Source organism: Colossoma macropomum, unplaced genomic scaffold (assembly GCF_904425465.1).
Source record: "Colossoma macropomum unplaced genomic scaffold, Colossoma_macropomum, whole genome shotgun sequence".
In the NCBI taxonomy this organism is placed as follows: Eukaryota; Metazoa; Chordata; class Actinopteri; order Characiformes; family Serrasalmidae; genus Colossoma; species Colossoma macropomum.
Genome location: NW_023494803.1, coordinates 29,008,300 through 29,032,358, shown reverse-complemented (window position 1 = coordinate 29,032,358; position 24,059 = coordinate 29,008,300). Strand labels below are relative to the sequence as shown.

The window sequence follows — 24,059 nt, the reverse complement described above, 5'->3', positions numbered from 1 at the left end:
TAACTAAAACTGAATGTCTCGTGGTGTTTATCTTGTAATTTAATCTTCTTCATTTTCTTCTGATTCTAATTAAGTACTAATGATCTTTTCTACAACTATGTTTTATCACCTGTCTGTAAAGCACTTTGAGCTGCCACCAGCATGAAAAGTGCTATATAAATAAAATTATTATTATTATTATTATTATTATTATGATTATGATTAATATAAGAAAAGTCTTTGCCGCCCAAAAAGATTCTTCCATTGCTTCTTTCTATAGCTGCAGTATATTATAGGCTAAAGGAGCAAGACACTGCACGTTTTAGCTGATCGACTGCGTGACAGTTAATTTTATTATTATATTTATTGCTATGTCTTTTTTGGTGAGCTATTATTTTAAAGTCAATCGCACGTGTGCACCGTTTACCATCGAGCCAAACAGCAAGGCTGCAGTTCAAAATAAGAGGGTCCGTACAGTAGGACCACCACTAGGTGGCAGAAACACTCCACGGGTACCTATATAAGTCGAACTACATTGTCTGGGCAAAGCGTTTCCACGCCTCTTGTGTTGTTGACACGTCCCAGTGTTTCAGAGGACCCATGTCGTGAATGGGTTTGTCTTAATGGCCTGTTTTCGCTGCACTTCGGCTTCCTCAAGTCAGATTTCCCAGCTATGACACTGAGGGTGCTGTTGGCTAAAGCGGAGCAGCTGTGAATCCATCATATCCAGCCAATGAACTTTATCAGAGAACATCGGTTTTAGGATCAGAAACGTCTTCAGACTCCTGTGGTAAGTAAGGAAGTGTCGTAATATAACTAGAGTGTTAATGGAATAAGCTAGAAAGTTATGCTAACCGTCGCTAATAACTTGTTTCTCACTCTTGACACGCAGTCTTACAATCGTACAGGTGAATTAGTTTGTCTTATACATTGTCTTATGATATGCAGTCGAGAAAGTCTGCAGGTTTAAAGGGGAAGTCATGGCAGCTGATCTCTTACTAATGAGGCGACTCACCAGTCTCAGACAAGTGCCATATCAAAGTCACAGCAGCTCTCTGCGGCTGAGTGTTCAGACGAGGACCAGCGTGGGTCTCAAAGAAAACCCGAAAGATCAGGTAAGAGTTGCTGGACTTGGTTTTAGTGTTTTACCTTTTTATAAGAACATACGTTAGTGGTGACCCTGCCCATTCATTTATGCATAAATGAATAGTTAAGATGTAAACAAAGTCATTCAGAGTGCGGTGAAATGCTCCATGCTAGAGAAACTTAAGTCAGAATTGTTTACAGTGGTGTTGATAGGAACCAGACGTCCAAAGCGTTGATGCCTCTAAATGCTACCTCCCAGAATGCTCTCACATGAAATGGTGACAATTGAACTGCCAGAGAAATTATTTTACTACAGTTTTGAGATAAACATATGGCAAAATACTACCCCCAAAAAAACGTACTAAAAAACTATTTTCCAAATAGCATAATTTAACTATTATCAGCATTGCATACCAAAACTCTGAAGAGATGTTTACGCTCACTAGTAAATGTACTAGTGAGCCTACTGCTAAATGTAGTAGATCTAATGAATGGTAAATAAAATGACTTTATAGGTGTTGTAGACATTACGCAACCACAGTAAAGAAATCAGACCAGGTACGTTTTTCAACAATGTACCATTTTACATCAAAACTCTCTGAATGACTTTATTTACATTACAACAATTAAAATGCACAATTTTGAAGAAAAAAAATTGGATGAATTATATTTTTCTGTTAACCTTTCCTTCAAGAAATTCCAGACCTTTTCGTGTTTAAGAAACAGTAATGTGGTTTAGATTTATTGAATTAAAGTTTCTCATATTAGTTCACGGAGTACTAAAGTTGCTCTTCAGGTGTCAGAATATTAACATAAATGAGTGACCAGCGTTGAGTAAAATAAACAGTTTTTATTTAACCCACAAGAATTTGTGGAAACAAATATAAAAATGATTTATGAATCAAATTTATGCCATGTTTTTGCATTACTGTGAAGGTATGGTTTATATTCCATCTGTTTTATTTTCAGAAGTATATCCGTAAAGATCGAAATGATTCAAAGTTCAGAGCTGTTATGGAATCGCTCCATAATTACTCTCACATTGGCAAAGGATTGAGTGATACTGAATGTGCCAGGGCTCTTAATGGCCTGAAGGACAATGCAGAGGGCAGCGACATGGTCAACATTTATAGCCGTGAAGGTTTGTGGGAATCTAGATACAAGCTATTTGGAAAGGGTGCTCCCTCACAAATGCCAGTCTATGGACAGACCTGTTTATTCCATCAAGATCACTCGCACTGTAGCGATGTGAAAAAAGATGACCCAGCCAAAGATGACAGAAAAAGTGACTCCAAGAAACACAAGCAAATGGTACAGTAGGAAAAATGACATCTTTTCATTTGACATGATAACGTCTTGTATGATGGGTTGTATGTTAAGTTGATTTGTAATACCCTAAAATGGTAAATTTTTATGTATACCATCAGTTTTTTCCCTTGGTGTGACTGATTTGCTATGTTTTTTTTGTTATTTTTTTTTTCTTGCACATGAATAACATTTTCTCCCTCCTATTATGTCTTAGCTCAGTGAGAGTGCCAGGGAGCGCAAAGTACCAGTTACGAGATTGGGACGCTTAGTTAATTTTGGAGGTAGGAGGTTGTTCATGCATGCAAATGCCATTCTCTAATTTGCTTCTTAAAATATCTGAGCATTTTCTAATTTACAATCGGAGTTAGTACTTGTAAATAAATGTGCAAAACTGAGTGGTGTGTTCACATTAAAAATAAAAATTGAAGGAATACTTTGTTATCTTCAGGCTTGGCAGTTGGACTGGGCTTTGGAGCAATTGCTGAAGTGGCAAAGAAGAGCCTTCGATCTGAAGATAAGAAAGGTGCATTGCTATGTATAAACAATGTGTAAAATAAGCTCAATGTCTAGGGAGTTAGATCAGGAGACTTCAAAATACAGCTTTAGTTTTAAAAATTGTACTCTTATAATGTTGAATGTGAATCATTACATCCCTAACCAGCCTGTATTTCCTCAGGTAATAAGAAAGCTATCCTTGACTCCAATCCTTTTGTTTCTGAGGCTAATGCTGAAAGAATCGTTCGGACTCTTTGCAAAGTGAGAGGAGCTGCTCTTAAACTTGGGCAAATGCTCAGCATCCAAGGTGAGAAATTGATAAGTTTTGCTGATCCTTGTTAAGAGATCCTGATAGATATTGAGAGATATTGAACATGATGTGTATTTACTTTTCATATCCTGCTGACATTTTGTTTTGATTAGCGTTGTTGTTCGGTATGTGTTCAGAACAGTTCTCAGGCAGGGCTGTGTGCTCTGTGTTTACTGTGATTGTTTTTCTTCACCACCTCCATGGCCTGCCCTTGACTCCGACTCATACTGTAGACTGCCCCTATTCACAGCACACGATTGTGTTTATTTCTGTTAAGAATGTGGCAGCGTGCGTGGCACAAATGTCATCCTGCAATATCATTACACTCCCTTCTGAAGGCATCAGGACAGCTATGTAGGGTACTAGGTCTGGGTTGGCAGGTGTCATCGAGCTTGCCTTGGCCAATCAACTACCCTTGGGCTAAGGGGAATATTGTGTAAATTAAAATTTTAATTGAACAGTTCCTTCACCATCCAGTTGGCTATGTCTGTGTGCAGTGAAGCCACAAGTCAGATTATTAAGTTTAAATAATACCAGCAGTTAAACTGGTATTATAATAAATAAGTAAAGTCACCCCAATTGTTGTTTTTGTTAATTATAAAAAGTCTTTGTTTTTTGTTTTAAGCTTTGGCTCCAGATGTCCAAAATCTTTCTAGTAAGTGACTTGGAAGAAGAACTACTTTGTTCTTGTTTAATAATACAGGTAACCTTTTAAAAAGAATGATCATATGCTTTACGCCATGCTGTGTGAGTTGAGTGTCAGGACAGCGCTGCTGACCCCAAAAGCAGCTGGCTTGAATGTGCCTAGCCCTAAAATAGCACAGCCTACAGACCACGAAAATCATTTGAGACATTTCTAAAAATCTTTTGTGCAAGGTGGCTTCTTGATTCAGTCTGCAAGATTCTTGAGTGGACATTGTTTATACCACGAGACCTTAATAATGAGACACAAACCCACCATCATGAGCTTCTGCTTATTTTCCTAGATGACGCCTTCATCAATCCTCAGCTTGCAAAGATCTTTGACCGTGTTCGACAAAGTGCTGACTTCATGCCCACCAAGCAAATGATGGTATAGTCTCAAATGTGAGAGTTTTTCCATGTCGAAGAACAAGTATAGTTTCACATACCACATATGATAAATAAGCACTCTTACTTAAACATACAGTACGAGATGGCGGCACATTAGATGCTACAAAGTAATTTATTGTTTTCCTTTTCAGTAATCCCTTTGTACTTTATTTACATGACAGAAAGTGGTCAGCAATGACCTGGGCCCAAACTGGCGAGATGGACTGGAGTTCTTTGAGGAGAAGCCTTTTGCTGCTGCCTCCATTGGTCAGGTGCACCTCGCTAGGTTGAAGGATGGCAGGGAGGTGGCTATGAAGATCCAGGTTAGAGAAACATTTGTCAATCAGAAATGAGGAAAAAGCATTGTTTGGGTAGACCTGAATAATTTAAAAACTTGAGCTTTTATTTGTTTTGTTGGTATTTATTTCTCTAGTATTCAGAAGCTTTGTCTTTACCGGATGATACTGCTTGGTAGGCTACAAGCCTGAAAGCACAGCTGGTTTCTATTTATTTGCACTGTACTATTATCACTGGAATGCATTTTAAACCTTTGTTGCATTTATTTCCTGTGTTCTCAGTACCCTGGAGTGGCCAAAAGTATCAACAGTGATGTCAACAACTTGATGACTGTCCTTAGTATGAGCAATGCATTACCTGAAGGTATGAATTCTGTGGAAATTAAGAATTAGAATAATTACTCATTAGTGTAAATTCATCCTTGATCAACCAAAGTGTTTGTTACGTTGTCGTGCAGGTCTGTTTCCAGAGCACCTGATTGAGGTTATGAGCAGGGAACTGGCTCTAGAATGTGATTATGTGAGGGAAGCTGAGTGTGCCAAAAAATTCCAGTGAGTATATTAACCTAACCTTTTGTGTACCACTCGCCAGTTTTAACAGAGTGCTCCAAAACTGTCTATTTAATATCGCTGATCAGCCATTTTCTCAGAGCAATAATGAGATGCAGGAAGCTTACCTTTCTATAGCAAGAAGAAACAAAGGCGATAATATGGTTCATGATGTAGGCAGGAATTTGTATAAGTGTTGGGACATTTTATGTCAAGTCTAATTAGGAATAGTACTGTTGCTTTTTTATGTGTTTTAAAATTCTGTCATAAACAGCTTTCCTGATCTGAATCTTTTGTGATTCATTTAGAATTTTGAAACAGTCAGCCTATTGTGTACATTAACAATTTTAAACTGTGTTTTACAGAGAGTTAATGAAGGATCACCCCTACTTCTATGTGCCTGATGTAGTAGATGAACTAAGTAGCCAGCATGTCCTCACCACAGAGCTGGTGTCTGGTTTCCCTCTGGATAAAGCTGATGACCTCCCACAGAACCTGAAGAATGAGGTAAGCCCTCCAGTCAGAGTCAGTTAATCTGTTTGTCACTGCACTCCATAATGGTGGTGATACAGGTGACATGGATGATTACCACCCATCCTCTGATCTTTGTAAGCTCATGTAGTCGCATATTTCTCTCAAGCTTTCTTTCATACAAAAGTATTGTGAAATATATAATACTTTTGCTTATATATAAAGCTGTTATTCATGGATACTCTGTGACCCAGAAGGATAAGCGGTTTAGTGTGTGTGTGTGTGTGTGTGTGTGTGTGTGTGTGTGTGTGTGTGTGTGTGTTAATGGATATTATATGTGCCACCGAGAACAGATTTTCTTTTTGTAGACATACCTCAGGAATTTGATACTGTGCACATTTTTTGCACAGATTGTTCTTAGTTAGATGTGCTCTGTGTATTTATATTTAGTTCACTATTGTCAGTGACGTACGGTCACCAGTTTGACTAAGTTTATACTCTCTAAATGGATCTCTCATTTAGCATGTTAATAAATATAGAAATGTATTAACTGAACTAAACTTGAACCTAGGTTAACCTTTTGGAAGAGAGGCAATTTTCTTCTGCATAGTAATCATTATTTATTTCTGTTCATCACTATTTGTGGGTTTGTTGTCTGTTTCTCTTCAGATCTGTGAGCAGATTTTGATTCTTTGCTTGAGAGAGCTCTTTGAGTTTAGATACATGCAGACTGATCCGAACTGGTCCAATTTCTTTTACGACCCTCAAACGCACAAGGTATATCCTTTCATTATTTATTGGCTGTTTTTCCTGTTTTATTTTCCTTTAATGCTTATCTTTGGTTTTTTAGATTGCACTGTTGGATTTTGGAGCCACAAGAGGTTTTGATGCAAGCTTTACAGATGTGTACATTGAGGTACAGCGAATGTACATAATTTTATATGATTTTATATTTATTACAGTCGAAGTGACATTTTAGTTAATATATGTTTTGATATTTTTTCTTCATTAGATCATCAAGGCTGCAGCAGACAGAAATAGAGAGGGGGTTTTACAACGATCTATTGAGATGAAATTTCTGACTGGTTATGAGTCAAAGGTACTAAGCGTCACCAGGAACATCACTGTTTTTCATATTTGACTTAGTTTAAGTTTTTCTGGCCATTTTGCCTCTAACTTTTTTAATTCTGCATGTCTTCTTAACATTTGAAATGCACTGAGAAAGAGCATTCCTTTTAAAGGATTACTAGTGAACAAAGGTTCATTTTGTCTGTTTCCATTATGTTTGGTGTTTGGGATCCTTTTAAAATGTTAACGTTAAAGGGTCCATATCCTACATGTTTCTCGTAATTTATTTTCTTCATGAGGACCACTGATAACATTTTATGGCTAAATGTACCAAACCTCTAAACATTTCTAGCCTCTCTTTTATGCCTTAAAGTTGAACAGACTGTGTTATTACTTTATATATTCTTTGTACTTATTGGCTGCACTGTATTGTGCCTCATTAAAAAGTAGTCCAAACTAAAACACTACTTGTAACTTACAGCGTTAATGGGTGGAGCCAATCTACTCTAGGCTGAAATGGCAGATCTGTTTGTGATATCACAAAAATGGTGAATTCAAATGGAAACTAGACTGTTTTTGAAGTTTAATTTCCATAAAAGGACTGTAAAAGGCTGGGATGTGAACACAGAACCCTTTAACAGTGATGGCATGCATGATTTCCCATGACATGGCCCAATTAACATGGATACAAGGAATTAGTATTACAAGAGATTATACTTTACATCCTCTTTGCTGCTTTCACTCATTGAAACGTATTCTGTTTATATGATTTTGTCCAGGCAATGGTGAATGCCCATGTGGATGCAATAATGATTCTTGGCGAGGCTTTTGCCTCAGAAGAACCTTTTGACTTTGGCTCTCAGAGTACGACGGAGCGGATCCACAGCCTCATTCCTGTAATGCTAAAACAGCGGCTCACCCCTCCCCCAGAAGAGACCTACAGCCTGCACCGCAAGATGGGAGGCTCCTTCCTTATCTGCTCCAGACTCAAAGCCAAGCTGCACTGTAAGAACATGTTTCAAGATGCATATGCTAAATACTGGAGAGATAGACACAGAAAAACTCCAGAGTGAAGAACAGTGTGTGGAGTTGTTTTGGGAGTGAGGAGCGTGCAAATCAAGATGACAAGAGGGAGCATTAATTTAAAAGGATAAATGTAAACATTGAGATTGCACTTTATTCTAACAACAGTCATAGCCTCACAAACTGGTAGAGAGGTATACGTGTTGTGAATAGAGTAGGTCTGTAATGTAATTTTACAGATTATACAGTCTGGATCACACCGTACATGAAAATATTGTGATGTGCATCTTGAGCCAGTTACTGTATTCTATTCTGTAATAACCTATCTTATAGGTTAAAGTAAAAGATTATACATTTGCAGCGATTTGTTACTACTTTGCTTTTGATGCTGTGTCTCATGTCACTGTTAACGTTAGCACCATTTGTTAAAGGCATGTACGTTATTTTACCATTTACTATCTTAAAGCTGCACTATGTAAGAATTTTTTCCTTAAAAGTGAAAGTGGCATTAGGAATCATGATCGGGGGAAAAAAATGATAATATATGGAGTCTATGCCTTGCTTCAAGTTACCTTGTAAAGCTTGACATAGTAATTTAGGTCACAGGCATCGGGTTGGGAGTTTTTTGGACCGTGCTATACGTATTTACATATCTACATCACATGCACAGGCTCAAAAGGAAGATCTGGTTTAGGTCTCGCATGCAAAGATAGAAAAGATGAGAATAGTAGATAATTCATTTGCATCCTCGAAAGACACGTCCTTTACCAGGATCTGACTGAGTTCTCTTTGTATACTCTGAATGTGCTTGCAGTCATTAGGCTCATCCGCTTGTGGAGGAGGCCAAAGCACAACTGACGTTACAAAATGTTCTTCCTGAGGTTGCTTGCAGTTACACATTTCCACTGGAAAATCTTACACAGTGCAGCTTTAATATGTATACCTTTTAATGCTGGTATTTTGGCATGCTGTCTGAACACATTGTTCTGTATTTCATGTAAGGCCTCTACAGTTAAGCTATGGGTGAGTCTTTAGTGTTGTGAGAGCTGAAGTGAAAGACATTTCTGTCTTGCATTTAGACAGCACAGCATTTTTTTATTTGACAAATACATTAGGACAAAAGCAGTATCTTGCATTTATAATTAAAACTAACCGCTGAGGAGAAAGTGACTAATGGTGTAAATAAGACAGGTTGACCTCAGCTGGCTGCTCTGTTGTGGGGGGACAACGATGATTTAAGGGAGAGCTTATACTTTTTCAGATCTGACAGGAGTAGGCAATGCAGAGGGAACAGCTGCAATCAAAGTAGGGTCTGTAAAGGGCCAGACAGTCACCTTCCACCCTGGACACACTCACCCTGTGCTTCAAACATATGAGACCCAACATTAAATTTAAAACTGTCCACATAACCACAGTGTCTGAGATTCTTCATTAAAATGTAGAAGTATGTCTTCTTCAAGGCTCCAGTATCTCAGTCCATTGGTTCTTGGCACTGGTCACAGTAAGCAGCATCATCTGAATATGTCTCTATTTGGACAGTGACGTTATGGAGGCCAAATTCTGACTGGAGCAGCTTTGTCATGTCCATAAGAACAAACTGCGGATTGGTCTGCTCATCTGGAATAAAACAGAATTTGAGCAAGAAAGCACAATAAAATATGTACGCAAGTAATCATCTTGATTGCTAATCATTACTGTGTTCTTCCGATAGTGTTAAATCACTTCTCTCTAAATTAGTATTACTTTTCTAAAATAATACATTTTTGTGGCGTCTTACCTATGACAGCGTGGACAGCTATCTGAGGCTGACTCATGGTCAGCGCCCAAATGTGAAGACTGTGAGTAGCTTTGACTCCTCTAACTGATAGCAGGGCTTCTTTCACAGCATCATAGTCTACTCCATGTGGTGTTCCTTAAGACAAAAATGAAAAAGCTTCAGAATAGTTACTTAATAAAATATTAGATATTTGGATGCACTGGAATTAATGGGCCTCATTCACCAATATCTTAAGTTTTTTTCTTAAGTTTGTTCTTGAGAGAGGTTCTAAGAAAAAGTCAACGTCAGATTCATGACATATTCTTAATTCGCAGTATTGTTTGCACCTTTGTGCTCTTAAGTGTGTGTAGATTCTGTTCTTACCTGAGAACAAATCTCAATTAAGAAAATACTGGTGAATGTCAGAATCTTCGTGAAAACTGCGTAAGTAGGTTTTAAGAAGAATGAATGGTTGGTGAATGAGGTCCAATGTTTTGATTAACTGCTTACCCTCCATAAGTACTTTGAATATGTCTTTGAGAATTGTAGATGTTGTTGCAAGAACACATATAGAAAACAGAAAGGTACAAACAGGATCTGCTATTTTCCATTCAGGCTGTATGAAGAGTAGAATACATTGTTATTTACCTGCTTTTCATAACAAATTTAAAGTAGACCTGATTTGAATGGCATGTAATTATTGAAAAAGGTGTGGATCAATTACGTCTGAAGGAGAGATCTTCGAAAACTGGCACAAACCTGAAAATATATGATTGTGGCAGCTAGCAGAACACCCAGGCTCTGTAGCAAATCTCCCAGCACATGGATGAAAGCGGCCCTCACGCTGGTGTTGCCATGGTTATGGCAATGACTGTGAGACAGTGGAGACTGATGGAGAATAAGAGCCATTCTAGAGGAAACACAGTGTATCGGAATTATCATAGTGAGTGTGATATGATCACAAATTTTAAGCAGGTTCTACTGCGGCAGATAAAATGTGCCATACGTAAAAACCCATATGAAAATACAGATACCAAAAACACAGTACATTCATTTATCACAGTACATTCTCAGTTTAAATTGTAGAGAAAATGGTATTGGCCATTAATGCCAAGTAGCTGAGAACAATTGTGAAAATAATGACTTTCTATGGTGATATAATGATGCATTTTCTCAAATGTTTAACTCCAAATAATGACTTAATATTTCAAAATAATGACTTAATATTTCAAAATAAGGAATTACTTTGGTGAAATAATGACTAATTTAATGACTAAAGACTTTGGCTCACTAACTCCAAACAATAACTGTTGAAATAATTACATACTAAATTTCAATAATTTTTTGAGATATGTCAAAATTTCAAGTAATTAACCCATTATTAAGATACCTAGTAAATGTTTTGACATACAACTGCCAGAAAGAAAAAAGAAAACATTTTTTTTCTCCTCTACTTGTCAGGAACGCGTCGTAGTTTAACGCATCATACTTCTTAGTCTAAAATGAGTACTAACATAGCAAAAATCATCTTGGTAATTGGATCAAAATGCCACTTTAAAACTTACAAGATATTTACTACCACAGCACAGCCAGAGGTGATGAGCATGACACCGCTGTGTATCTCGTAGTCATTTTGGATGATCCTCTGGATGGCCATGAATACCAGCACAGTGGTCACAGCCCATATGGACAGCACTGACAAAAGACCACCAAGAACCTCTGCACAAAAATGTACAGAAGACTGGATGCTCAGGACAACAAAGGGAGCACTGAGCTGATTAGACTACAGCTCTGCTTTTGGACGAACAGCTCCAACTAGCCATACAATGTTATTCAGTAGATTCATGGGCAGAAACATGCATGTAAGCACAAAACAAAGTGATGCGCAAAAACTAATTTGTTTGTAAACAAGAGTAACAAGTGGCAACAACCTGACCGATGCCACCCGTATGTCAGGCTTTTGGAGGCAGGTTTTGAGGAGATCCACAGAGAGAAGAGGCTGATCAGGATGCTGCCAAAGTCAGTCAGAAGATGAGCTGCATCAGTCATTACAGCAAGACTGTGAGCAGCATATCCACCTATAAGAGCAAAGAACACTGAAAGTAGCTGAGATCAATCAAAGAGATATAAACAGAGGAAGACTAAGAACATCTCTAAAGTGAAGCCTGGTATAGCGTGGTGAGTAACATTGCTGACTTTCATGTGGCAGGCCGAGGTTTGAATCCTTATTTGAGCAAGCACACCATGCTATACCAGTAAGAATCATTGGGTAAGACTGAACAAATTGGTTTAATATATTGAAAAACAGTGATGACAAACTATTGAATGGTGGTCTATAAATGCTTCTTATACATAGGTTAGGTATTATAGGTAGTATAGGGTCTAGATCCATCTACATAGTCATTTATGATAGTCTTTAAAAGCTGCTTTTCATGAATAACACTCAGGATATTCCTACCAATAACTTCTCCAATCATGAAGACCAAACAGACAACAGATGTGATTAGCAGTTTTCTCCGAGCATGTAGTTTCTCATGGCTTTGGGCCACTGCAGTTCTACTGGTATGGCAGTGAAAAGCTGCCCCTCTGGCCCCATGTTCTTCCTCAAACTCAGTGCTCAGATAGTCATCCTTCAAGTCATCAGATGAACTGGAGACAAGAATATTTAAAACCTGTTCTATGCATGTTTAAATAACTAAAGGTCAGTGCATAAACAGATTCAACATTTATTTTCACTAAATGTTTGTGCATTTTAAAGAAAACTGGAATTGAATACCTAACAACTTTAGCTGCAGGTGGGCAAAAGGCTGATAAATGCAAAAGCACAGAAGTCAGGACAAAAATCTGATTTTTGGTAAACTTCAATATGTTTATTTGATAAAGCTGATCATTTAAGAATCATACAGTACTATTTACACCTATTCATGAAGGCATTTTCTTTATTTTTACTATTTTTCTAACATTTTACTGGCTGTTAAAAAAAAACACCTGTACATAGTCACACATTTCACTATTCATATTTCAAGCATGGAATGTCTTTAGGATTATGAAAAACATACAAAGTTTTAGTGCTACAGTATATTACTCAAAAAATAAAAGCAGTATATTTTATAATGCACCACATTTTCAATTGAATAACATTCTTCGAATGCAGTGAATGTTAAAAAAAAAAAAGTAATTCAAGGACATGATGAGCATCTTGTTGCGTTGAAAGAAAAAAATGCGATGATTCAATAAACCTATTAAATATAATGTTAAAGTCATAAATTCAGATTTTTCCAAAAAACATCAGCTGGAAAGGTATTTAAATGAGCACAACTGCATAAATCTAAAATGCACCCTTTCAAAAAGCAGCCTTTTTCAGAGTATATATATAGCATGTATACTATGAGGTAACTTTAGTTGCTGCTTGAATCTCTCGGTTAATATGCAAAAAAATAAATATGCAACCTTATTTTTTTTTTAGTTTTTCTATAGATTTTCACAGTTTATTAAACATAAACAATCTGAATATGGTATGTACTTGAACAACTTACCCCTGAACAGGAGAATATTCCTGCCTGGTGAGCCGAACCTTTTCCAAATTCACCATGGAATCTTCTGAGTATATTCTACACAATATCAGCGATACCAATATGCTCAATAAATGACTCCTTAACTCTGTAGACTGAACAGTGTTTCCAATGAGCATTTAACACACAAACATTCAATCTTCCCCAAATTTTGAAACAGCGGTAAACAGTAAGAAACATCAAGCAGTCAAGGGCCACATGTTGCTTCACATGCTGTCTCTACATCATTACACAACGTAAAAATTATCAGCGCATGCCATTTTTGAAAGATAAGACAGACCAAAAAAAGCATGTTTCCAAGGTTACACTTCAGACTTGATGATTAACAGAGCCAAAAACAACAAAGTACAGCTTTACACATGACAATACCAGAAGATTAATTCACACAGAAGAAATTAAAATGATACAGCAAAACATCAGTTTTATTTAACTTCATAATTTTTCATACACTGTACTTGCTTGCCACAGATATAACACCTGGAATCAAATATATAATCAATTCAACCCATTTGATCAACAAATATTAAAATGCGCAACTTTTAAAGTGTAATCACTAAACTGAAGTATTATTGCAGCAGCCCATTTTGTACAGGTGGAAATTTTTATACCACACCATTTAGATCAGACTAAATTCTTTAAGAAGGTTGTTAATGGTGCTGTTCATCACATTTATCAACAAGAGTCATAGAAAACGTACTGTGTAAATGTAATGAGATCCCTGAGGCATTAGAATGTCAAAGTATCAGATGTTTGATTAATATGATATATTAATGGCTTAATCTTACACTACAATACATACAAAACATGCTTTAAAGTTTTTCAAAGTACTAGCACAAACATCGTTTTGCTTAAAAAGTGAAGCATAATGACCTGCATTTTGAGACTTTTGTTTTTAAAGAATAAAAAATCTTTCTACTAAGGCAGATAAAATATGGACCCATATGTACATACAGATATCAAAAACTAATATTTACTTACATTTTTATCACAGTACATTCTCAGGCAGAGTTCTACAACTTACCAACCCAACTGCATTACAAAACTCTAAAGTTCCAAACATATTCTGTGTTTTTGCTGCATCCTCTAACAGTCTGTAGCATAGAGGGCTTACACAATCTATTTATATAGTAAAGTCATTACAAAAATAAAAAAATAATTCAAACATAAGACATCAGTGTCAGTGCCACTGTTGTTGCTTAGGATTATTTAAATTATTACTTAAGTTACCTTAGATTACATTCTTATTTAAATTAGTCATTTAAGACAAGTGCGATCATATTTTAAGTTTAAATGTTTATACATTAGGTTGGAGTCCATAAAAAACATTTCTCCAGAAAATTTCTCTTTGGCTGGAGATGCCTATTAGTAGGCAATTCCCAGTTATTGGAATTTTCACTAAATAACTCATATAATATAACTAAATATATCTCTGTAAAAAGAACCTGCCACAGTAAAGGCAATCAAGATACATGTAAACAAAAATTGATACATTCTGAACATTCTGAATTTTTGATTGCAATGCAGAACTTCTAACCATCAATCAGTCATCATTTCCACAAGAGCTGAGCTTACTTTCACAAAAAGTGAAAGGACAAATATGGACATGTTACATCTTCTCTCGGTCATGAATTCTGTGTTTCAAAGGCAAAAGACTGGTCATGCACTGTAAATGCAGCTGGCTGTACATTAATGGCTGTGTCTCCACCTAGAGGAAGAAGTGAAATGTTGTGATGAGGGCAATCTAATCAAATTAAGTATTACTTGCTTTGTCAAGGTGCTGCATCCTATATGAATTTACCAGTCATTTATTTAGCATAAAAATAAAGGGAGTTAAACACATTCTTTAAAACAAGATCCTTGGAGATGTGGAATTGTAGATTAAACCTTTTGCCCCCCTGAATGTAAAGAACTCTTGAAAGTTCAGGAGCAGCAATGGTAAAGTGCTTTACATCCATCTCCACTTTACATCCATTTCCACTACATTGCTAATTAGGCTTGTTGTTATGGATAATAAAAAAAAAAGACAACTCACCAATATCATACATTATTCTTATATTAATTTTTTCCACCCGAGGCCCACTTATAAACCTTGTATGGTTTTATGTATAAAATCGTCGTGATTCACTTTTAGATTATAATTTTCCAAGCTTTTTTATTTCTTTAGATCCATTAACATTAAACAGGCTAATACTGTTATTTGTCACTGTGCCCTTAAGACTGATATATGCAAATAAGCTCTGTTTTGATTGGCTGCCCTCTCTTGTGCCTCATTCAAAAGCAGTCTGGGTCAAAACACTCCTTATAACTTAAGCGTGAACAGGCAGGGCTAAACTGCTGTAGGCTGAATAGGTGGATATATGTGTTGCATTTTGTGACATCACAAAAACAGTGAATTTAAAACCGTTTCTTTTGCACTTTAGTTTGCATATATGGACTGTATGGACTGGCAAGTGAATGGTATGTTTTGAAACTTTTAACAATAACAATTCACTTCCCAGTCCAGCCAATCCATATATATGCAAACTAAGCTGCAAAAACAGCCCATTTTGAATTCACTGTTTTTGTGACATCACAAAATACAACACATTTACACCTATTCAGCCTACAGCAGTATAGCCCCGTCTTTCAAACTGAAGCTATAAGGAGTGTTTCAGCCCAGACTGCTCTGTAAGTGAAGGACAACACAGGGCAGCGTAAATCAGAACAGAGCTCATTTACATATATCGGTCTTAAAGGAACAGTGATAAACACAGCCTGTATAATTTTGAAGGATAAAGAGAGGTTGGAAAATGGTCACATACAATTGAATTTGAATTTTTGGTACATAAGACCAAACAAACATTAAAAGTGGACCTTCGCAGTAAAACAATAAAAATAAAATAATCAAGTTGTATGACATGGGCCTTTTAAATAACGGACAAATCAGTCTTGCAAACTCTAAACTGGCACTGAGAAATAAATAAACTAAAAAAAATTCAGTCTAAATGTTCTTGAGCAACTTGAGCTGCAATGCTGCATTATATTGTATATACAGTGAAATGTATATAGAATTTACCATCACTTGAGTTTGTGGTGTCTGCACTAGGTACTGGCATGCCTATGATCACTGTGCCCTGGGCTGTAAAACCAAAGAAAATCAATGAGGTACAGAATGTCTAATTGTATATAAAAAAGTAAATTATATATAAAAAGAGGTGTTTTTACTTAAGTCTTCAGTCTGCATCAGTATGTGAATGTAATTCATTAAACACCAGTAAGTGCTCATTGAAAAGCAAAGCAGTGTAGCAGATCAAATGTTCACCTGAATCTCCAGGAACTGGAGAGGGAACAGGCTGTGCTATAATAACTGGTTCTTTGGCTGCAAAGCAAAGTAAATCATCTTTAGAGGACATAATAATGAGACATGCTTTTGAAGGAAGATTCACCTGAGCTCTCAGGTGCTGTAAAGTGCAAGCACAGACCATTTACAATTATTTCATGCAAAATCAATCAATAATCAATGAGAAATGTTCTGTTACTTTCAGTTTTGTTTTACTTCACCTCTATTTTGCTCCTCAAACATTTGAGCTTCTAGCTGCTCTGGATCCACATAGAAACATTCTTCCTCATCCTCGTTTAGTGCACACTTTCCACAGCAGCAACAGCAACAGCAGAAGCAGCAGCAGCAGGTAAAGATCAATCCACAGGCTAAAAGTGTCTAAAAAGGCAGGGGGCAAAAAATTGAGTTTGATAATATGACTATACAACTTAAAACAGTGCCATTTATTGTTATATCTTCATATATGAACATCAAAAGAAAAGTATGAATTAATATAGACCCACATCCACTACACACCTTGAACCAACACTTTGACATGAGGAAGTAGTATTTAACAGAGTCTTTTCCAAACTGGTCTGCAGCGTAAAGGCCCATGGAACCATATTCATCATAGATCTGCCGTTTGTTCTCATCATTAAGAATGGAGTTGGCATTGTTGATCTCTTTGAACTTTTCTGCAGCTTCTGGGTTGTCTGGGTTTTTGTCTGGGTGATATCGCAGTGCTAGTTTCCTGGAGGAAAGAGGTAAAATGTTAACACAGTCAACGTCTTAATAAAAGTCCATCTATACAATGATAAACAATTTGACTAGGTATGCATCTGAGTGGTATTAATATCACAATGCTACGACATAAAATCCCCTTGTTTTCCCCAGCATAAATACATATGAGTAAATAGGGCTGGGTTTCAATCTAAATTTAGTACTTTTATGGTACTAAACGAATTACTTCAATACTACCAAGTATCAAAAACATTTTATTCAACACCAAATTTCAATACCTAAGTTCAATAAGTCATGGCATCAGGGTGCCAATAAGCATACTTATTCCAAAATCTAGATTACAGTCTCAATTACATTAGCGTGGTAAGCTTGTTAATGTCAGTGCTTTTTAAATTCTGTGAGGAGTTCCTTTAATTACTTACACTATAATCCACTGAAATATGACTTTTAATTCAACAGTTTTTGTATTCAACAGTTTTTGTAAGATGATGAAAAACTATTGCTCAGAAATCAGTATTGAAGTCAAGATACAAATAGCAACATCAAAACGTTTTGACGATAGCCAGCCCTGAGTGTGTGTGTATATATATGTAGATGTAACACATTTCAGTTACTGTTTGTTGTTTGGATCTAGTTTAGAAACATGATCAGCAGAAATGCTTATTGCTTTAAGTAGTTAACTATAAAGCGGGATACAGACATAAAAACCTCACCACAAGCAATATGTCTATTAAAAGTACTCATACTGATTTCCAGTACTGACCAGTACTGGTACTGATGTAACAAGCTTTTAAGTTGCTATTGTTACAGGCTCGACATCACAACCATAGAAGAGCCCTTTTTGGTGCTATATAGAATCATACGTAACACATTCTCCATCAGTCTGAAGAACCATTACACCATGCAAAGAACCCTTCAAGCATGCAAATGGTTCTTTGAGTGTGCATGGTTCTACATAGAACCACTGTCTTTACTAAAGAATCCTTGAACAACCATCTTTTTCAATAGTGTAATTAATTGGGTTCTTGGCATCCCAAACTCCCAAGCTATCATTTCTATCCATCTATCCATACAATAAGCTGAACTTTAAAAAGTGTCATACTATGGAATTTCCCTCTATCATTACCTGTAGGCTTTTTTAATCTCCTCAGATGATGCGCCCTTCTCCAAGCCTAATGTCTGGTATAAGCTGTCCCCAGCTCTGGACAGCTTGCGTTGAGGTTTGTTTGAATCTGTCATTTTGAAATTCTGCTCAAGACACAAGGCACTGACATAAATACATAGACTGCATAACCGGCTCACTCACATGCCTGAACATCTATGAGGAGGAATAAAAAAAAAGCTTACCTGTGTTCATAAGGCCTAATCACCTTTCTTATCTGCAGAGAGGCAGTTGGTACAATTAGATTATGTCAACACGCTGGATACCTAATGCTGTCTATAATAAGAAAGAAAGCAAGAAAGAAAAAGAAAGAAAGAAAGAGAAAACACTTTCGAAGAACTTTTCACTTCAGTCTACACTGCAGGAACAAAGCCAGTGGTAATGGTCACTGATATGTCAGGTGACCAGTAGAAGGTAGTCAGTAAAATATGACAGCTGCTTTAACATTTAACAGGTCTTGAAACAACTTCAGCAGATGTACAAACAGAATGTAAGGCGTATAGAATTTGACTTCTTCGTGAGTTAAGACTGTCAAATACTGCCAAACTGACACAGAATTTCGCTAAAAATCAACACTGACTGTCCGTAAGTAAGATTACTGTACCTTCGGCAATCGGATAAATCCAGACACTGACGGGATTCCTGAAACCTCAGAAACTCTAAAAAGCTTTAGGTGTGACCGGTAAAACAGGCTGAGAAGTTGAAGATAAAACCTTTAAGAATGTAACGTGACGAAATCTCTACATCTGCTCACCTCTGTTAGCGTCAGATCAGCAAGATCACGGTCTCACCATGTTGGTCGGCAACAGCCAAGCTTTTATACTGTCTATTTCACTTTATTAACAATTTTTTTTTAATTTAAGTTTTTAAAGAGATACAATATCAACCCAAACGAGAAGAAACTGAGAAGTCGACTTTGTGAGGGTTGGACCAGGAAGTGTGTGCGTCGTTCCGGAGTTTACTTCATAAGTTGGCATGTGCGCGATAAAGAGAGGAAAAGTGAAACCCGTACAATTACACTGGGACCAAAAGTGTGCAAGATACAATCAAACTGAAGCATTATAGACCACTTTCGCTGTTGAAAGAAATATCAATGTTATAATATTAGAAAGGTACATAATGTTTTCCACTATACGTTACTGTTTTTAAAACCTCCTTATATCCAAAATTGCTACAAATGTATTCACAGTATTTTGGGATGAAACTCTTCAATTACTAATTATGAAATGAGCCTTTTTACACAGATGAGTTGTCTTTAAACTGCTCTAATCTCTTCCTTCTCTTCTCTTACAAAAATCTATAATTATATAAACCCCAGGCCTCCAGCTCCACCAGGTGCACTTTGTAGTTTCACAATTACAGACTGTAGTACATTTGCACAGAATTTTGTCTGTTTAGTTATACTTTTTATGAGGGTTTGTATGAAATAAGGGTAAAAGGCATGAAACTATTCTCACTTACACAGCACATGTATATAATACATTTATGGCATAGAATATGTGTGTCAGCTGACTGACAAGCGAGAAGTCTTGAAAGTAAAGATTTGACCTTTGATTTTTATTGTGTTCTCTCATAAAAAGCTTGTGAATGTGTGCATGTTAAAACAAGAAAGAGAGTCTAGAGATAATCAGGTTTGTCTATGTTGATTTCACTGGTCAAGTTTCAAAAAATTTTTATTATGATTTTTCCAATATTTTTATTGGCCTCCATGTGTCTGTGAGCCTCAGCAATGTCATCCAAGTTGAACACACTGTCGATAACAGGCCTCAGTGACATAGGCTGGTCTCCTGACTGGAAGTGTGGCAATGCTTGTTCAGTGAAGCTCCTAATCAGTTCAGCTTTATACTATAAAATAAAGAAAGATGTTGGTTGATGTAGTAACAGATGATTTCATTACAAGTACAGTACCACACAAAATATTAAAGGGGGATGTTACAAATTTTTCCAAATGTTCTGCATAATGTCAGTGGTTGAGATGTGAACAAATCATTCAGAGTGGTTTAATGTGAAATGGTTTATTGTACAGAAACCTGCTGATTCTGATTTCATTACAGTGGTGGTGATAAGAACTAGGCGTTGCAATGTATATAACTCAAATATAGCCATTTTATTTGCAATTCAAAACCACCAGTGAACTTAAATGTGTCTTTTGAGTTTTATATGTAATGTTGATAATGGTAAAATAGTGATAAATCTGGGGGGAAAAAGTTTTCTTTGGGTACTGTTTCGCTTTATAATGCCCTGCAAGTACCTGTATAGCATTCATGAAGTGAAAAAAAATGTTTTAGGTCAAAAACCTTATCTCAAAACTATTGTAAATCAAAGTTTCAGGCATCAGGCAGTGTATTCATAACCATTTCATCTATTCATCTTCTCTGAGGGAGCTTTTTTAGAGGCATCAAACTCTTAAGACGTCTGGTTCCCATCACCACAAATGTGAACGGTTATGACTTAGTAAGTTACACTACAACAGAGTACTAAAAAACCACGTAAAACATAAAACCACTCTGAATTACTTTGTTTACAACTACTTAATTCAACATTCAACTGTACATACAAGCTTTGCAGTTTCTATGCTGAGTCTTACCTGTAGACTTCGTGACCTGAGGAGGCTACTGAGAATGTGGCCTCGCTTAAACAAAAGCTTGCCAAGCAAGTCCCCTTCCACTGACTTTCCTCCCATTGCACCATAAAGCACCCATCTTCCATCCATAGCCAGGCTGCGTATGTTCTTTTCCCAACAGGATCCACCTATGCAGTCCAGGATGACATCAACTCCCCTGCCTACAAGACCACACAATACTTTAACCGTGAAATGTATCTTAGTAATTTTGAATCAAGAATTTAATTTTATTACCAATCTCCATAATCCTGTAGTCTAATGCACACTGGTGAAGTGTTTTAAAATACCTTAATGCATGCTTTCCATTACTAACCTTCTGTGAACTGCAGAATCTTATCAGAGAAATCACCCTCTTTGTAATTGAACCCAGCAGCAGCACCTAGTTTCACTGCAGTATTTATTTTCTCAGGGCTTCCCGCAGTCACTACTGGAACAGCACAACTCAGACGAGCCAGCTGAATGGCAGCAGTGCCGACTCCACTTGCTCCGGCATGAATTAACACTGACTCTCCTGCCTTAACTCGAGCTACGACAAAAACAAAGCATGGCTACATATTACATTTTAGATTTATTACAAATTAGACTGTCCTAGAAACAATAAAGATTTCTGGCTCAAACTCATTGCTGTGCATATATTAATCCAAGATAAACTTCAGTGAAACAAAGAAAACACATCCTAAACACTCTCCTGACTGAAAGGTTGAACACTGGAAATGATGATTTCAACTGGCCTGTAAGCACCTATTAAGTGCAGGAGCTGGTAAGCAGTCAGCCAGGCCTCTGGGATTGCTGCAGCTTCATCAAGGGTAAGATGTGAAGGGACTGGCATAAGAAGTTCCTCAGGCACAGCAACATATTGTGCATAACCTCCTCCTGAAAGCAAAGCCATGACTTTGTCCCCTGGCTTAAAGTTCCTCTTGACCCAAGGACCAATGCAAGCAATTACCCCAGCAGCCTCCAGGCCAAGGATCTCACTCTCTCCAGGAGGAGCTGGATAAAGACCTCTTCTCTGTCACAGGAAACCATTCAATGTAATTACTGCATAAAATGCATTAAGTACTGTACATGGACATGTGTGTACCTGTAACAAGTCTGCACGGTTTAAAGCTGTTGCATGGACTTTGATGAGGACTTCTCCATCTTTAGGTTCAGGTCGCGGGACTCGTCCTAAACACAGCTTCTCTGGACCGCCTGGTTCTTTCACACATACTGCAAGCATTGACGACTAAAAAGGTGAAAACAGAACTGCTTAATTACACAAGACTACATTTGTGAAATAAGTATTTTAGAGTTTGTCCAAGCTTAGACTTACAGTATCTTCATCTGGATGTTGATTCATGGATATACAGGTAGATATTTACAAAGAGTGCTGCAAAAAGACAATATTACAGACTGAACACAAGGCGCTATACAAAACATTTCAGTCACAACGTCGGGGTTGACTGAAACACGAGGACTGCGCAAGTTATGCGCACAGTTGATGTTCTCGGTTCTAAACACTGTAGCTCAAAGTCCGGTAAAAACGTATCTGAAAAACCTAAATTTAGTCTAAATTACGGACTTATAAAGGCGAACATAGTTAACAGTAGTTCTGTCTTGACTTTAGATACATTTTAACCTATGACTATGGATTAAACCGAAGACTTTAAGCGTGAACGAAATGTAAATGTTTTTAATTATTTATCTTACTTGTTGTAACTGCCGTTAGTTCACTTTAGGGAACGTTCCGTACAAACACTTTCACTCATAATACTGAACAGAGGAGATCATCCTAAAAGGAAAGACTTAACAGTTAATATTGGTCTTTACACTTACCAGTTAAATCAAGGCTCTTGTTTGATTGGTTTACCAGAAGTCTGTAGGATAAATGTTTCCGCTAGAGGTCGCCAGATTCGTATTGGTCTTTAAACGTGCCAGTTAAAAATAAAACATCACCGCTAGAGGTCGCCAGAGCCGAGCCGACTTATACCATTAAAAGAACTACCTGTATGATTTAACTTCATTCATAAAATGAACAAAATAACTATGACACATTTTTATTTCGGCCGCATTATGTTTGACATATTGACATTTTAAAAGAAAACTGCCACATTCAAGGGATTATACATACAGAAGCCCACAAAGTAGTATCTGTGCCACTGTTAAACATGTTCCAAGCTGTTATAGATGTAAAAATGTCAGAGCAAAGGCATTTATTTTAGAGACCATTCTAAGAGTGTAATTCTCTTTTTGTCAAAGCATTCTTTAGAAAGGCAAAAGGATGTGTTTTATTAACATTACATCATTAACGTTTGAGCAGTTTATTTAGTTTGCATTCAGAGGGCCTTTGTATACTTCATGATCCCATTATTGAATACCTGTTCATTGACACCAATATAAGAAAAAACAGCCCCAGACTTTGACTCTTCTACCTCTGTGGTTTACAGTACTTATTGTGCAGTCTGCTTGGAATTCTTCTCCCGTCTACCATCAGGCTGATGTTGTGCTAAAAGTGTTTATCTCTGAAACAAATATCCTTCTTTTTTTTTTTAACATTTTATGAAGCAACCTAAAGAACTTCATTTTATCAATAGTTAAAGTGTCCAAATACTTTTCAGGGCCACTGAATGCAATAGTTTAAGTCCAATTTATGCTTAGAGAGCTCAGTTTTGAAGAAATGGTACAGTAAATCATGCTAATGTTGCCAACAGTGAATGAAAGTAAATTGTCACCAGTTAGCATTATACAGATCATATTGTGTCAACTGTTAGCTAACAGCTTCCATTCATTTTTAGCAGCGTTAGCATGCGTGGATGAACTATTACTTCAATATTTTTGTTGAGTGTTTTTCATAAAACAGGATCTTTAAACCTAAAGTGAGTATTGCTCAGCCATACTCTTCAACACTCCTATGAACATGCTTGCTTTTGGCTTAAATTACCCTGAAAAATTCTGCCTTGTCAAATACTCCCCCCCCCCACCCTCTCCCAAAAACTGGTTTGACCAATTCTTACTGTTTACAAACCCAAGTATCATAGCAGCACCTTCAGTGTGTATTTGTGTGCATCATCTTCACAATGAAACGAGACGACAGTGATTTAAAACCTGAAAGTCGAGGTATGTTATTTACATTTATTTATTTACATTCAAGATTGTGTGTAGTTATTACTGACATATTCCAAAGCTTTTTTATTTACAAAAAAAACTAATTTTTAACAGTATTTGGAGAAAGTTTCTGTTGAACTAGCTCTTGTAACCCATCTGCTTTACTG

The 24,059-nt window shown here is 36.8% G+C and overlaps 4 protein-coding genes across 13 annotated transcripts; 1 reads left to right on the top strand and 3 right to left on the bottom strand.

The window, feature by feature from the left end:
• The first annotated feature begins 537 nt into the window (after positions 1-537).
• On the top strand, positions 538-7,781 carry coq8ab (coenzyme Q8A, genome duplicate b). Its single transcript, XM_036593489.1, has 15 exons — positions 538-769; positions 928-1,094; positions 2,035-2,376; positions 2,588-2,654; positions 2,822-2,896; positions 3,050-3,175; positions 4,165-4,250; positions 4,432-4,572; positions 4,828-4,909; positions 5,004-5,097; positions 5,460-5,601; positions 6,235-6,342; positions 6,416-6,481; positions 6,578-6,664; positions 7,413-7,781. The coding sequence occupies exons 2-15, from the start codon at positions 960-962 to the stop codon at positions 7,704-7,706; spliced, it is 1,845 nt and encodes a 614-aa protein (XP_036449382.1). The 5' UTR covers positions 538-769; positions 928-959; the 3' UTR covers positions 7,707-7,781.
• Positions 7,782-8,814: 1,033 nt separating this feature from the next.
• LOC118823725 (zinc transporter 2-like) lies at positions 8,815-13,225 on the bottom strand. Its single transcript, XM_036593490.1, has 8 exons — positions 12,949-13,225; positions 11,871-12,061; positions 11,344-11,490; positions 10,978-11,131; positions 10,172-10,322; positions 9,923-10,028; positions 9,434-9,568; positions 8,815-9,273 (listed from the first exon to the last, which is right to left on the bottom strand). Exons 1-8 carry the CDS (start codon positions 13,101-13,103, stop codon positions 9,128-9,130), a joined length of 1,185 nt encoding a protein of 394 aa, XP_036449383.1. The 5' UTR covers positions 13,104-13,225; the 3' UTR covers positions 8,815-9,127.
• Positions 13,226-13,385: 160 nt separating this feature from the next.
• dnajc5gb (DnaJ (Hsp40) homolog, subfamily C, member 5 gamma b) lies at positions 13,386-19,607 on the bottom strand. 9 transcript variants are annotated; one of them, XM_036593499.1, is made up of 8 exons: positions 18,790-19,607; positions 18,371-18,461; positions 18,150-18,290; positions 16,820-17,033; positions 16,525-16,681; positions 16,286-16,342; positions 16,040-16,102; positions 13,386-14,689 (listed from the first exon to the last, which is right to left on the bottom strand). In XM_036593499.1, exons 3-8 carry the CDS (start codon positions 18,260-18,262, stop codon positions 14,607-14,609), a joined length of 687 nt encoding a protein of 228 aa, XP_036449392.1. In that variant the 5' UTR covers positions 18,263-18,290; positions 18,371-18,461; positions 18,790-19,607; the 3' UTR covers positions 13,386-14,606. The 9 variants fall into 9 exon arrangements, with proteins under 9 accessions (XP_036449392.1, XP_036449390.1, XP_036449393.1 ...); XM_036593497.1 differs by having other exon boundaries at positions 18,150-18,271; XM_036593500.1 differs by having other exon boundaries at positions 18,371-18,402.
• Positions 19,608-19,817: 210 nt separating this feature from the next.
• tp53i3 (tumor protein p53 inducible protein 3) lies at positions 19,818-22,702 on the bottom strand. Of its 2 annotated transcripts, none has more exons than XM_036593491.1 (7): positions 22,624-22,702; positions 22,121-22,177; positions 21,890-22,033; positions 21,550-21,817; positions 21,122-21,334; positions 20,773-20,969; positions 19,818-20,030 (listed from the first exon to the last, which is right to left on the bottom strand). In XM_036593491.1, the coding sequence occupies exons 2-7, from the start codon at positions 22,145-22,147 to the stop codon at positions 19,848-19,850; spliced, it is 1,032 nt and encodes a 343-aa protein (XP_036449384.1). In that variant the 5' UTR covers positions 22,148-22,177; positions 22,624-22,702; the 3' UTR covers positions 19,818-19,847. The 2 variants fall into 2 exon arrangements, with proteins under 2 accessions (XP_036449384.1, XP_036449385.1); XM_036593492.1 differs by having other exon boundaries at positions 22,498-22,636.
• Between the last annotated feature and the right edge of the window lie 1,357 nt (positions 22,703-24,059).

Coding starts and splice junctions, on each gene's coding strand:
- LOC118823725 (XM_036593490.1), bottom strand. CDS start 13,103: ATGCTCATTGGAAACACTGTTCAGTCTACAGAGTTAAGGAGTCATTTA. Junction 11,491..11,870: donor CATGATTGGAGAAGTTATTG/GTAGGAATATCC, acceptor TTGCTCTTATAG/GTGGATATGCTGCTCACAGT. Junction 10,029..10,171: donor CCACAATCATATATTTTCAG/GTTTGTGCCAGT, acceptor CTCTTCATACAG/CCTGAATGGAAAATAGCAGA.
- tp53i3 (XM_036593491.1), bottom strand. CDS start 22,147: ATGAATCAACATCCAGATGAAGATACT. Junction 21,818..21,889: donor ACCGTGCAGACTTGTTACAG/GTACACACATGT, acceptor TTCCTGTGACAG/AGAAGAGGTCTTTATCCAGC. Junction 20,970..21,121: donor GATTCTGCAGTTCACAGAAG/GTTAGTAATGGA, acceptor GTGGTCTTGTAG/GCAGGGGAGTTGATGTCATC.
- dnajc5gb (XM_036593499.1), bottom strand. CDS start 18,262: ATGACAGATTCAAACAAACCTCAACGCAAGCTGTCCAGAGCTGGGGAC. Junction 16,682..16,819: donor TGTCAAAGTGTTGGTTCAAG/GTGTGTAGTGGA, acceptor CTGCCTTTTTAG/ACACTTTTAGCCTGTGGATT. Junction 16,343..16,524: donor GTTTGAGGAGCAAAATAGAG/GTGAAGTAAAAC, acceptor TTTGCTTTGCAG/CCAAAGAACCAGTTATTATA.
- coq8ab (XM_036593489.1), top strand. CDS start 960: ATGGCAGCTGATCTCTTACTAATGAGGCGACTCACCAGTCTCAGACAA. Junction 4,573..4,827: donor AGGTGGCTATGAAGATCCAG/GTTAGAGAAACA, acceptor CTGTGTTCTCAG/TACCCTGGAGTGGCCAAAAG. Junction 5,602..6,234: donor CACAGAACCTGAAGAATGAG/GTAAGCCCTCCA, acceptor GTTTCTCTTCAG/ATCTGTGAGCAGATTTTGAT.